The sequence below is a fragment of the Colletotrichum spaethianum genome, assembly GCF_022836535.1.
Source record: "Colletotrichum spaethianum MAFF 239500 DNA, contig39, whole genome shotgun sequence".
Lineage (NCBI taxonomy): Eukaryota > Fungi > Ascomycota > Sordariomycetes > Glomerellales > Glomerellaceae > Colletotrichum > Colletotrichum spaethianum.
This window is the reverse complement of record NW_026054809.1, coordinates 13,715-26,968: the sequence shown is the minus strand read 5'-3', so window position 1 is coordinate 26,968 and position 13,254 is coordinate 13,715. Positions and strand designations below refer to the sequence as shown.

The following is a 13,254-nucleotide window of genomic DNA, read 5'->3' as shown; positions in this document are numbered from 1 at the left end:
AGTGGTGCCAGTATCTGATAAGTCTAGGTAATCAGCCTATGGATGTCGAAGTGGGCAATGCAACAGCCTAACCCAGACGAAAGTGGGACAGTCTGGGTAAATTTCGGATGCCTGGGACGGATATCGCAAGCCAACAGCTTCTGCACCACTGCCTTCAAGACGCCCCTTGCTGTAACATGTCCTTGGACTTCTGGACTCTTATATGCCTGGGACTGCAGATAGCAGTGATGTTCCTTATACCACACGACTAGATCAATTGAGGTCGTTGCTTCTGAAAACATCCTGCGGTGGTTTTCGTGGAAAGAGACTAAAGTGCTAGCTGTTGCTAGGGTCATTTGTGTTTTCAATGCTCAGATCAAGCGCTGCAGAGGGACTGCTGCTGTTGCATCGATATTTGCAGCAGACGCTTGCTCCATCTAGACAGCGCTTATCAGATCCTTCCTTGACAGACGAGTCCAACTAGGCCTATAATGCCCTATATCCTCTGGTGATTTCAGCTCGCTCAGCAACTTCTATTTTATAATCTCTCCGCCAGGGCCAGGCAACGTAGTCGTCCCAGACGTCTTCTTCAATTGCTGATAGCAGCGTTGTTGGCTCTAGATTCCCATTCCCTGCCGCTGCTACTGTTGCTCTTGTCCTTCTTCATGCTGCCCGTGTGTTATACTCTGCTTTTTATTCTTGTTTGAATTTGCGTTGCAGCTTGCAATAACCTCGTCAGGTGTAATCGAATTTGCCACTTTCTTCGTCACGGCTGTTGCGTCTAGACCGTCTAGGTCAACATAGTCCCATACGTCGTACTACAGAGCATGGAATCGCAATTGCAAAGGCCACTTCGGTCACCACTTTTGCTCCCTTAGTTCATCATGCAACTACCTGGTTTCGCAAGACTATTCGTGTCTCCAGCTGATATACAATGGGTTATCACAATGAATGTTCTTTTCGGATTGTTAGTTCGATGCGAGTAACTGGATCAAGTATTGCTTCTCATCCAGCCTAATTGCTATCTCCGCCACTAAAAAAAAGTCACCATACCATCCTGCCGCTTTCAGTCTTCTCGGATACTTCCTCAAAAGACCTCTACGGCAGGTCTTCCAACACCAATCTTTAGCTTCTCATGGGCCCAAAGACGCAATGTAATTAAAAGACAGAAAAATGCGCGTAATGAAAGCTGATAGAACGTAGTAACAGGTACATAGTCTCTGAAAAATCCGATTCATCACCCTCACTTCCGCATTGCTAAAATAAAATAAAAAAGGGTCTCAAGCAGCACCTAAGCAGCTCTGCTTCAGTTGCTCCGAGAACGACTCTGTTTTGGATTAGCAACTGACATATCAAACTTTCGAATGAGGTCTAAACATACCACTTAGTTTGAACGTAGATGTCAGAAGATCCGCTGCTCTGGTAACCCTCAGTGGCCACAATCTGGTAGTAGTGCGAGCCAAGGTTCAATCCATAGCTAGCCCAGGCGTTAAAGTGAGCCTGCATGTTGATAGAGCCTCCGACGCGCTTAGAGGTGCGCACAGACCAGTACTGCTGGAAGGTTCTTGTGCCGTCGATAGAGGGTTGGTTGACGCGAGTAGAGACGTAGATGTTGTAGGTTCCGCCGTCAGTTGTGACGGTGCCCTTGTACTGACCTCCACTGCCGGGATTGTATGTGCCATAAGAGTCGACTACGTAGTACTCAACCAGCGGGTTGCGAGTCCAGCCATAAACGGCCAGATAACCGTTGCCGCTGGGGCTGAAAGCGCCACCGTAGTTGATGGTTCTATCACAAGAGATTAGCCATTGTTACAGCAGCAACTTTTCACTCGAGAGATGTCTTACCGGCCAGTGCCAGGGTTCCAACCCTTACCACCCACAAAGTTGCCGGTGTTGGTCCAGCTCACCTGGTATCGGCTACCCTCACCCATGGTGTATGTAACACGGCCGCCTCCATCAGACCACCAGGAGTAGAAGTAACCGTTGTGGTAGCCCTCCGAGTTAGGCGTGACCTGGCGCCTCTCAAGGATCTCAGTCGAGTTGCCGTCGTCTCGCTCATCGAGGAAGTCGAAGGGGCGACCAAGCACGGCAGTGACTGCTGCTGTCGCAAGGAGGAGGAATTTAAACGAAACCATAGTGACGAGCAGGGATTCAGTTGGCGGTCCAGTATATACAAGATCTTGGTTGATGCGGTGGTGGTTGAGATCTTCCCGTACAATTGAGTGCTTTATATATGTAACGTTTCGCTGTTATTGCAACTAGAGTAATAGACCAACTCCACGCCCATCTTGACCTTACGAGAGTCTCGGAAATTGTCTATGCTTTCGGAGGGTGGATTTAGGCTGTATCCTAGCTATTTTACAGGCTAATATCGCCATGAGAAAGGGACATGACGACTTACGTACACTCATATCTTGGCAGCAACGTAGGGGCACATCGGCTCTCGGCTAAACTCCCAGCACGCCGTTGATCGTCGGTTAGTTATGGCTCAGACGCTCTGGCTCTATTAATCAGGGATCGGACAAGTTCCTGCCGTCAGTCTAAGAAATAACCATAAGAGCATTAGCCTCCGGGATCCCGTGGCACGTGGATAACAGAAAATCATTGCCAAGGATTAGTTCCCACTATATCCCATACATGCTAGCCTAATAGCCGAGAGCCTTCAAGCAATCCGATAGGGTACGGACTGTTCGTAAGGTATTCTTCTTTTACTACCGGCATACTCTCGATGACATAATACCGGATCCCAAGCCAGATCTAGTCGGATGCTCCGTAAACAGGATAAAGTCATTAGCACCTTGCATGTTGTTAATGATACCCCCCTACAGGCCTTGCTTTCTGGTATCCATGGGCATCACCTAGACGGCTGGCCAATCTTCACAACCGGAATATTAAGCTTGCTTTGGAGATCAAGTGAAGGTTGATCCTATAATTCAGTGCTAATAGGATCCAATCCGCTATGCAAACAATTAAATCTGCCAATCCTCAGAGTCCTAATTTGTGACAGCGCCCTATTTTTCCAAGGTGGCAATCATCTTATCTGCCATAGCGGGTAGTGTTTCTGCCACTACATCCATTTCTCCGAAGATCTCAGGTAGCGCCTCTCCTTCCATGGCAGTGCAGTATGCCGCATTGAATCTGCAAAAGGTTAGCCACTCGGAGCACGGCAAGACGCCTTCGAGAAGTGCCTACCCAACGGTCTTTGCTGTTGACGCATCCCACAGATGCGCTGCCGCAAACCAGGGCTTACCACCGCCGGCGGAGAGCTTTTCCAAGATAGGGGTGTAAGCTTCTGGGGTCGGTTTGGCCAACCCGGAAGTGTCGCACGAGAGCAGGTTTTCAGCGGGCATATCGACCCCGCCACGAGAAAAGTAGCCTCCCACACGAGCAATGTCGCCGGCCGTGAAGCACCATACGGTGAAACCAGCATTTCGAAGCTTAGTAATGCACTCAGCGGCTCCTTCTCTCAACTGAAGCTTTTTCCACTCATCAATCAGGTAAGTCACGTCTTCGTCGCTTGCGAATGAGCGGGGGTTCTCAATGCCAGCGTAGTGGAGGCATCGATAGAACAAAGCTGTAAAGACCTTGTAGAACACCACGTAACGCCCAGACATGGAAAGATAGGTGTACTCGCGCTCGGCTACCTCCAGCCAACACCATCCGAGAAGTCTGGGGAGGATACCTCGGGCCCGGAGCTTCTCACCAAGTCGTTCGTCAATGGCCTCAAAGAGGTGTTCGTATGAGACGAGCGTGCCGACAACGTCGAAAACAACATTCTTGGGAGTAGTCATGGTGAAAAGATTAGACAAGATGCCACGAAACGATGTGAAGAGGTAATAATGAACAAATGGTTACACGACGCAAGGGTGCTTCAGGGCGTCTTCTAGTGTGTACTGTTGGTGTTACCAAGATGATGCAGATTAAATATGAGGCTTGCCGCCAGCACTGCATGGTTGCGCCCTTTTGCGGCACTTCTCGCACCCCCGCACTTGGGATCAAAGTGCCGGGGTCTACCACGTCGGTTTCCGGCGCTGTTCCCGGTTCGCTGCTGTCGGGGGGGAACCTTAGGCTGGTTGACTCACGGCAACCTTATCAGCGGTATCAATCTATCTACTGTGCTACTTGGATTTGACTGATGACATTGCAATGGATCTCGATCAAGGCACCGGCCCGGTGCTCTAACATGCATGCTGCCATTTCGCTGGCTGAGACAGGAGATCCAATGACACCTCCAGGGGTGTGTACGTCGCATTACCCTCTCAAGCTACTTGGTTACTAAGCTTGCCTAAATGACCTTCCCCATGGGCTTAATCAATCGTGACCCACATTATCCCGAAGGTTGGGGTCTGGCTGAGATAAGACATTCTCCGATTGATTACCTCAGAAGGGGGTGAACCAAGACAAGGACGCTACTCATCAAGCTGGCAAGCAATTGGCCCAGCGCTTTGTAACCCAGTGTGCATTTCGATTTTCAGTAAGAAAAAAACAGGATTCAATGGAATAATGACATAAAGAAACACAGAGATCGTGAACCGAAACTCGAAACTAAATCGTCAGATGTGATGCTTGTAACGCAGATATCTGCTGAAAGGACGGTCCAGTGCAGTGCCAAATTCTCGAAATATCTCTGTGTCTTGCTCTAAGCATCCCTAAATTACCGACATTGATACCGATCTGTATCGAGAGCTGGCCTGGAATCAACTCTGGCTCTCTTATTGGCGACCCCCGTTCGCGATGATTGGCATTCCATAGGCGCATCTTTCATAGAGCCCATCGCTCCTTTCCAGATACTTGGCTTTCGTGCCGGGGCCGGGCCGTTCGCATTAGCTGCCGGCTACCGGTGCTCGCTCCAGCGTGGTTTCAGTGCCCGGGCTTATCAGGTCAATGTTGATTGAAGACTCAAGTGGTGGGTGGAGACTCGGGCTTCGGGCAGGAGCTTATCAAATGATATGTTACAGATTTGATGGAAAGATAAGGCAAGGAATCGACAGAGGGCAACTTTGGCGCCCCTCGGTCTTTTGCACAGGGCAGCATTTCATTATGGCCAAGTGTTATTTCCGGCACTCCTCAGATCACGGCTATGGAGACATGAGCAGCTCGAAATAACATTCATTCCATTTCGAGTTCGTTTAGGTCTTCGTCATATGACGATTTAATGACCGCAGAGAAGATATAGTGCTTATTAGTCCTGCACTTGTTGCATGTGCCCTTGAGGGTCTATTCTTGGAGATCGAAGCCTATGTAGGATGCCCCAGATGCTAATATTTACACGAAGAATGATTACACAGAAATCCTCTGAAACGGTTGAAGCAATGTCAAAAATGTTGAATAGAATAGCTGTGGCACTCTGAAAAGGGGACGGCCTGCATCATCCAAGGAAGTCTAGTGACCGGTGCAGCTGATTACACACAAATGAATCAAAACAGGTGGATTATGGTTAAAGTTTTCCTCTACTAATGCGGTCGGGAACTTAACGAGATCTATTGATGTTCACTATCAAGAAAGACATGTCTGGCATGGTCAGCTACAGTACATTTAATTCTGCTTTGCTAGCAGTCTAACATTGCGTCAGTACTGCTATTCAATTCTGATTTGACTCATCATACCTTACAACCACACTTCCTACCCCACCTGGTATTTGCTAGCCATAATTGCGGTTCCACGGTTGTGGCCGCATCGTTAGCAGAAGTTGGTTTTGTTGGTTAACCATTTCGATATGCACATCATAGTGGTGTGGATGGGTGTCTTCATAATCATCGGCTGTTGTCCCTCCTTGTCTAGTTTAATGCTTTCAGCGGCAGCACTAATGCGGACTACGTACAGTCATCGGCGCTAGAACTACATCTAGAGTGGCGCTTCCGCAGCTTACCCGGACAACACAACATGCAATGTAACACCTTTGACTACTAATGTGATGCTTAGATCGTATTAGCTATATAATAGACAATTTTTTATTTATCATTAATTACATCTCGAGGACAGTGGCTTTTTTGTGTCAAGATAAATGCGCAACTGCCTGGTTCAAAGCTATGCGACTTCTTTTGGTAGGTTGTCGCCTCTGTGAGAATCACCGCCACACAGTTACAGCTTTGCTGCTGGCCCTTCATTGGCCGCCTTCCAGCTCTCGAGTATCGAATTTGTGGAGCTGTCCAGTCTTCGTTGCGTAGCCTCATAGACTCTCGGGATGCCTGTGTCCTTGAAGCTCAACTGTGCCACCATCATCGATGCCACTCCCTTCGCGGTCAGGAAAATCTGCGGCATGCCATGTCCGGTGAAACCAGCAATGATGAATTGGTTCTGTCTTCCAGGCACGACACCAACATGTGGTAGCCCGTCAGATGAGTATCCCATAACTAGTTCATAATCAGTCTCTGCTTTCGGACTAAATTCGATTGGGCGAGTTGACTCACTTCCGGTCCACACCTTGGACGTGTGCGCGCCGCTGTCTTCCCATCCATGGAACACACGCTGCATGTATCCATCAAAGTGCGTTTTCGCAGCCTCGATCAACTGATCGTCATTGACATTGTTGTACCAGGACGGCAAATCGTGGTAGTAAGTTGCTCTCGCCCCGCCAACAACAATACTTCCATCCAGCTTCGGAATCAAATACTCATACTCGTTGTCTGACCACCGAATAATGTATGAAGTGGGCAGTAGAGGAGCAGGGGTTTTGCCGGGCGTGATGTGACTGCAGATTCCACGGACAGGTACAATCTTGTCGACAAACTCGGGCAGCAGGGATGACGTGTAGGCGTTTGTTGCGTATACTATCTTGGTAGCGCGGACCTTGCCTCGAGGGGTGGTTATTGTCAGATAGCCTTCCCCATCAGGGGTTTCGGTCACCGCATTGACAGGCGTGTGGGTCTGCAAGTTGACACCGGCGTCAATGGCTTTGGATAAGAGATGGAGGACGAGCTTGTACGGGAACAAGTGACCCGCAGTATAAGAAAGACAGCCTTTAGCTCCCTTCACTCCTGATAGCTGCATCCTGTTAGTGATATGGCGCGCTAAGCTAGTTTCGTACTTGAACGGTATTTCACTTACTTGTTCAGCTTCAGCGCCATCTGCATAGTACACATCTTTCATTACAGAGACACCATTCTTTCTGAGCGTTTCGACTCCAGATTTCATGCGGTGACAGATAGCGTCAGTCATTAAAGCATCGACAGCACGGGTGAGGACGAAGTCGCAGTCAATTCTTTCAGCCTCAATAACCTTCTTTACCTCGGAGAGGTTGTTGGCCTCAAACTCCGCACATTCAGTCGCTGCCTCAATGCCGTGCGTGGCAAGGAGACTGGAGGGACGGTTGTACGGGTCAGGCTTGAGATGGCCCCCTGTATCATACTAGTCAGAAACGGCTGTGTTGGGGTGTCTTGGATGGCCGTTAGGCGTACCGTTGCGTCCAGTAGCCCCAGAGCATGCTTGCCGAGCTTCAAGAATCACAATCCTCGGAGGTGAAACTCCACGGGCTTTGCAAAGCTCGAGTATGTGATATACCGTCACAACCCCCGCATAACCAGCGCCAATGACTGCAATATCGACCTGGCTTGGAAGCTCGGGGGTAGACCGATGATCGTCTAGAGGGTGCGGGGTTGCCCTCCAGAAGGAGGTCGTGGAGTTCGGAACGGGGAGTGGGGAAGGCGGCATGGCTGCGTAGAAAGGGTCGTTTCTGAGCTCAAAAAACGGGCCTGAATGACTGCTATCGCGTAGGTTTGTTAGAAAGCGCCGCCGCGCCCGCCGTTAATAAGAGGTCAAGGAGGTTTTCATCTAAGATGCCTCGCCGCGATCGGCTCTGCTTACGTAAGTGCGGAGGTGGGAAGCCATCTCTGTCCCGCGAGTTGGCAGGAAGATAGAAGGAACAGGGGACAGAAACGTCTTCAAGAGACTGACCGGCCCGGTCAATTGCGTCGGGCGGATACTGGAGTCAGTGAATCCGCATTCTTGAAAGATCCGGCCTCCGTCCGCCCATCCAAGCAACTGAGAACTGCCCAGGGCGCCAGAAACAGCAATCCTGTCCAGAACAGGCACCCGGCCCGGTCATAGTCATTTAGGAGCCAGTGAATTGCTAGAAAGTCTACTCCAATATCTATCATGCTTCCTCAATACGGACTTGATGCTGCTTATCTACCTATCTGCAGCTTGGGGTGGTTGATAGATAAACCGGGGAACCCTGGCTCCTGACAACCAAGATAAGACCCTGGTCCGGTAAACTGCGTAAGCTTTCAACGATAAGCGGCATCAGCCAGCCAACGTTGTGTCCTGCGGCTGGGAACTGAGGGGTGGTCGTCGCTGGTGCTGGCTGATGAAAGAATAGTTGGCAACTTGAACAAAATGGAATGGACCAATGAGAGCCTTCTTACTGGTATGAACACAATTATATACAGGTCAATGCCGGTTGGTCTCCAGATCCACGAACCTTCATCACAATTCTTGATCCGCATCGGTTGCTTCTTTCTGTACTATGGCAACTTCACAGTCAAAAGACGACAACAAAGTGCCCGACACGACGGACGTTGCCGCTGGCACCAGTCATGTATACGATGGAGGCTTCACAGCGGAGGTTGACGATGCCTATCTCCGCGCCTCGAAGTTTACAAAATTCTATAGAGGCGTTCTATTCCAAATGATCCTTTTTGGGGCGTAAGTCCAAGGCTTTATGGCTTCCTAAGCGAACATGAAAGTAACGAGCGTCATTGTGTAGCCTCTCCTTCATGGGTCCAGCCATGTCCGACGCCATTTCTAACCTTGGAGGTGGTGGCCTCTCGACTCCGTACTTGGCGAATTTGGCGACCGCGCTGAGCTACATGGCCGGGTGTTTGATTACCCTCTTTGGTGGTCCTTTGATCAACAAGTTTGGCATCAAGTGGTCAAGCATGATTGCCGCAGTGACGATGCCGCTTGCTGGCTCAGCTTACTATGTGAGCGCAAAGTATGATGTGGATTGGTATCTTCTCTTTGCAAAGGTAACTCTGCCGACGCCCATTCTAATGTTATTTGTAATGCTAATAATTCTACGTAGCTGGTTGGGGGCTTCACCAACGGGTTTCTGTACGTTGCTGAGACTACCGCCATGTTGTCCTATCCGGACCCAAATGACAGGGGCTTTTACTTGGGTAAGCATTCTGAAAAAAGTGAAAGTTACTTTCAATAACGTGGTCGAGCAGGTATATGGTCTGCCATGCGAAACTCAGGCAGTGTCATGGGAGGCGCGATCAACTTTTCGACCAACTACTCCAAGGCATCCGCAGGAGGCATTGCGTGGTCTACCTATCTTGTTTTTGTTGCATTTGGTGGGTGTTGCTGCAATGTTCTTAATGGAAACCTCTAACCGTGGATTTGACAGAATGCACCGGACCGATTTGGGCTGCCCTTCTGTCTCCCACCCGACGCGTACGACGTAGTAATGGTATAAAAGTCCCCATGAACAGCAATATAAGTTGGAAGAGGGAGCTTGTTGCCTTGTGGAAGCACCTACAGCGCAAGAAGGTGAGCATTCTGCCATTGAGTTTTCAAACTGCTTCGAGCGTAGCTGACAAGCATAACCAGACGTGGCTCATTTCTATCCCCGCCTTCTACTCGTTTTTCTACGGCGGAACGATGGGGACTTATCTTTCTCTACACTTTTCGGTTCGGGCACGCGCATTGTCCTCTTTGATCACACGTAAGTGCACTCGTGCGCACTAGATGACCGAAACTGAATCTAACATACCTTGTTAGCGAGCCTTACTATCGTTATGGTCATCGTCTACGGGAAAATCTTGGACATGCGCCGGTGGTCGCAGGCCAAGCGCGCATGGATCTCGTTTATCTTTTGGGTCATTCCCCAGGCGGCCTGTTTCATCTGGATCGGCATCGAGTACGGCAAGTTCGGCGGGGGCAAGTTGGAAGTTGCCCTTGACTATGAAACGTATGTCGTTCTGTGCTCTATACTTGGAAAGCAAGCTAACGACTGCAACTTCATAGACACACCGCGAGATGGGCCGAAGCCTACCTTCCTTACCTGATCATGTTCTCGACAGGATACTGGACTCAGCTGTCATTGTACTGGATTCTGGGTACCTTCTCCACGGATGTGGGGTCCTCCTCTCGCTCAGGTGGCTTGTTCCGAGCCTTTGAAACCGCTGGCCAAGCTGTCTCATATGCTCTCAACTCCACGAGCGGTGCCGACCCTAGGATTCCATTCTATATCAACGCCGCTGTTCTGGCCATTACGATCCCATGCATGGTATTCCTGATCCGGATGGTTCCAGAGGCGCCTGCTACCACAGACATCGATGCAGGAGAAGTGGACGTAATCGAAGGTGCCGCGGATCCGGATAGGAAATAGACTACGTCAGGTTTAACTTTTGCGGAATATTGGGGTTGTAGCAGCCAGACGACCAATAATGTGTGTTTAGTCTCGTCATCAAGAACCGAAAATGCTCTGGTGCTTGTTATGTCCAATCATTCAGAAGGTGAACTTGATTGCTCCATGTCAACTGTGCAGGGACAGTTTTCTCCGCGCAGCCCTTTATTGATTTTTCTTGCACACGTATATTCATCCGGCTTGCAATATAAAGCCAATTCTTCAGAACTTGTGTGACTGCTGGTTGTTGACGGCTGTCCTCTCTTGTGTGCCTCATTCCAAGATTCACTCGTGTATGCGAGTAACATATCGCGCGCACAAAAGCACTGCGGTCCCATTCACGATGGTTGTCTGTTGCGTCCTAATCAAGGGGATGAGCGCTTGACATTACGTCAGCAATGTCGTTGTATTTGACGTAAAAGGTTGCCAAGCTTGGAGAGCTTGTGCACCAAAAAGGAAATATCCTAGTCAGGGCACCCCCATCATGAAGGCTGCTACAAGTCGATGTGGATCTTGACACATTATCCCACCGGGTCTCCCTCGTGCGCATGCATTCACCCCTGTCGCTATAAAGACTGCACAGGGTACGGTGCTGGAGTATCGATTATCTTTTCTCAAACCGCGTTTTGGTGCCGCTGGTACCTGTGCGACTTTACGAGGGAGTCCCCTAGATGAGTATCTCTGCAGGTTTATATAGAGTACATAGAAGAGTGCATCCCCTTTACCCCCCGCTCAGGCATATTGGTAAGGGTGTGCCTTGAACACCTGCAAATCTTGTGCGCCGTCATGTCCTCTTGGGTTCGTTGCGGATTTTCGGAACTCACTACCTAAAAGTGTTTACATCCAGCACCCGGCACCTCTTTACTTCTCTTCCCTTAACACGGATACGACTACTTGTATCCCAGCAACTGTCGTTGATGGATTGGGATTTATCATAGGACCGGAAGCACTGGGGCGAGCCAGTACTACTGATGGGCCAGGGCTACCGGGGTGGCGTTCCAAATTCGTTTCCACCCGTTGTTGCTTCGAGTCTATCAGGATAGGTACCAAGCATTCAGTTATGCTCTTAAGCGCACTGCAGGAGAATGGTCTCGAATTCGACTGCTGCATCGTGGCAAGTACCCATCACGGTGAGGGATGCAGGCAGTAATGCGAATAGAACTCGAGAGCTAGACCAGAAAACCCTATGGCAAGGGGATACCCCAAAGAACCAGTTCAAAATAGGTCTATATACAGAGAGACCTCCAAGAGCCCCGAAAATATAGAAACGAAGAAGATAAAAACCGACTTACACCCCGACAGTTCCCTGACGGATGGGTCAGCCAAACGGTGTTTCTCATCGCTCAACCGAAGTAGATGGCCCACAAGGCGAACGGCGCAGCAGCGGAATCGTTTACAGACACTGCGAGTACCACTCGTTTGTCTTGACGCAAGTCAGCCCAGCGGCGCAGACCGTCGTACCAGCGTATCCACCACCGCCGCACTGGCCCCACCGCGCGACCGTGACGCCCGACTCGGCATCCGAGTCTCCCGCAGCGGGTGCGCTGGGCTCTGCCGCGGCAGGGGCGGTGGTCTCGGGATCGGCGACGATGGGTGCGGAGGTCTGAACGGGCGCCGGAGTGGGGCTCGCGACGGCCTCTTCCTTGACAGTCGGTGCGGCGGAGGCGGAGGCGGATGCCGATGCAGTGGCACCGGAGTTGGACGAGGACGACTTCGTCCAGCCGCGGTTCTTGGAGAGCTCGTACCACCAGTTGCGGTACATCCAGCCGTCAAAGTCGGTGATTTCCATTGAGGAGCCGGCGAGCATGATGAACTTGGATTGGCCGGTCGGGGTCCAGTCTGCAATTGTCAGTCATAGTCCGGTCAAAGTGCGCGCAAAGAAATCGCCGCTCATGAGTGTGCCATACCGTAGACTGTGTTCGAGTTAGCATTCCATCTTCAGCAAGACACACTCGTGTTTGGGGAAACTCACAGTCATCCAGACCAAACGTGTGACCCTTTACGAAGAACCAACCGTCAGCACACACCGCTCCACCAGCTCATCCCCCCTCGACCAGACTCACCATCTCGTGTAGCAGAATGTGCACGCTCCCGGAATCAATGTTGTTCAGCAGATATTCCCGGCCGACCTGCTGCCCCCAGTCGTACCCGAAGCCACCCTCGAGCCCGTCCGTCAGCCAGAGCGAGTGGTCAAAGTGGCTGCCCTCGCCGCCCTTGCACGCGCTGAAATCTCCGTTCAGGTGCGCGGCGCGATCGCAGGCCGGCGCGCAGGTTGGGACGCCCTCGCCGTCCTTGTAGGACGTGTAGACGTCGACGTCGTCGGTGGAGCCCTGCAGCAGGGCCTCGTCGCGGACGGCCCAGCCGACGATGTTGACGTCGACGTTGGCATAGGGGAAGCCGTCGAAGCCGTAGACCCACTTGAACCACTTTTGGTACTGCGCGGCGTAGACGCTGGCGATCTTGGTGCGCTGCGCGGCGGTCACGGAGGCGGTCGAGTCCCAGCGGACGCAGATGTTGAGGGATCTTTGGGTGGGATTATAACCGTGTCAGTTCTTCTGGAAGTACGGGGGGCCTCTCTCCCGGGAAGGGGTGCACGACTCACCCGTTATTCGCGACCACCTGGTCCCATCCCCAGTTCTTGTTGTTGAACACGGACCCGTCGTACGTCTTCTCGTAGTGCTCCCAGACCTCGGTCAGCGCGCCTGACAGCTCCGAGGGCGGGTTCCACCCGGACTGGCGCTTGGTCGGGCGGTTGCGCTGCTGGGGACCGGCGAACGCGGCGCGAGATTGAGGCTGGCTGGTGCCTTCGAGAGCCTTCCAGACGGAGCCGTCGAGGTCAGACTTGGTCGATGTCGAGGTCAGTGCGAAGGTCGAGGTGGCCGCAAGAGCCAGGAGGGCAGCGGTCGAGGTAAGAGACGGCATGTTGG

General features: G+C 51.3%; 6 protein-coding genes across 6 annotated transcripts; 2 read left to right on the top strand and 4 right to left on the bottom strand.

Annotated features, from left to right (window-relative positions):
• Window positions 1–1,350: 1,350 nt before the first annotated feature.
• Window positions 1,351–2,114, bottom strand: ColSpa_10761 (endo-1,4-beta-xylanase G; the record flags this gene model as incomplete). Its single annotated transcript, XM_049276973.1, has 2 exons — window positions 1,351–1,765; window positions 1,825–2,114. The coding sequence occupies 2 exons, from the start codon at window positions 2,112–2,114 to the stop codon at window positions 1,351–1,353; spliced, it is 705 nt and encodes a 234-aa protein (XP_049132930.1).
• Window positions 2,115–2,990: 876 nt separating this feature from the next.
• On the bottom strand, window positions 2,991–3,770 carry ColSpa_10760 (2-haloalkanoic acid dehalogenase; the record flags this gene model as incomplete). Its single annotated transcript, XM_049276972.1, has 2 exons — window positions 2,991–3,117; window positions 3,172–3,770. The coding sequence occupies 2 exons, from the start codon at window positions 3,768–3,770 to the stop codon at window positions 2,991–2,993; spliced, it is 726 nt and encodes a 241-aa protein (XP_049132929.1).
• Window positions 3,771–6,060: 2,290 nt separating this feature from the next.
• On the bottom strand, window positions 6,061–7,402 carry ColSpa_10759 (uncharacterized protein; the record flags this gene model as incomplete). The annotated part of the gene is made up of 3 exons (XM_049276971.1): window positions 6,061–6,963; window positions 7,027–7,276; window positions 7,377–7,402. The coding sequence occupies 3 exons, from the start codon at window positions 7,400–7,402 to the stop codon at window positions 6,061–6,063; spliced, it is 1,179 nt and encodes a 392-aa protein (XP_049132928.1).
• Window positions 7,403–8,705: 1,303 nt separating this feature from the next.
• Window positions 8,706–9,310, top strand: ColSpa_10758 (UNC93-like protein; the record flags this gene model as incomplete). The annotated part of the gene is made up of 3 exons (XM_049276970.1): window positions 8,706–8,900; window positions 9,002–9,095; window positions 9,174–9,310. 3 exons carry the CDS (start codon window positions 8,706–8,708, stop codon window positions 9,308–9,310), a joined length of 426 nt encoding a protein of 141 aa, XP_049132927.1.
• A 92-nt stretch (window positions 9,311–9,402) lies between these two features.
• Window positions 9,403–10,309, top strand: ColSpa_10757 (uncharacterized protein; the record flags this gene model as incomplete). Its single annotated transcript, XM_049276969.1, has 4 exons — window positions 9,403–9,468; window positions 9,529–9,643; window positions 9,700–9,889; window positions 9,946–10,309. The coding sequence occupies 4 exons, from the start codon at window positions 9,403–9,405 to the stop codon at window positions 10,307–10,309; spliced, it is 735 nt and encodes a 244-aa protein (XP_049132926.1).
• A 1,411-nt stretch (window positions 10,310–11,720) lies between these two features.
• ColSpa_10756 (putative acetylxylan esterase A) lies at window positions 11,721–13,249 on the bottom strand (the record flags this gene model as incomplete). Its single annotated transcript, XM_049276968.1, has 4 exons — window positions 11,721–12,166; window positions 12,300–12,324; window positions 12,391–12,850; window positions 12,930–13,249. The coding sequence occupies 4 exons, from the start codon at window positions 13,247–13,249 to the stop codon at window positions 11,721–11,723; spliced, it is 1,251 nt and encodes a 416-aa protein (XP_049132925.1).
• Between the last annotated feature and the right edge of the window lie 5 nt (window positions 13,250–13,254).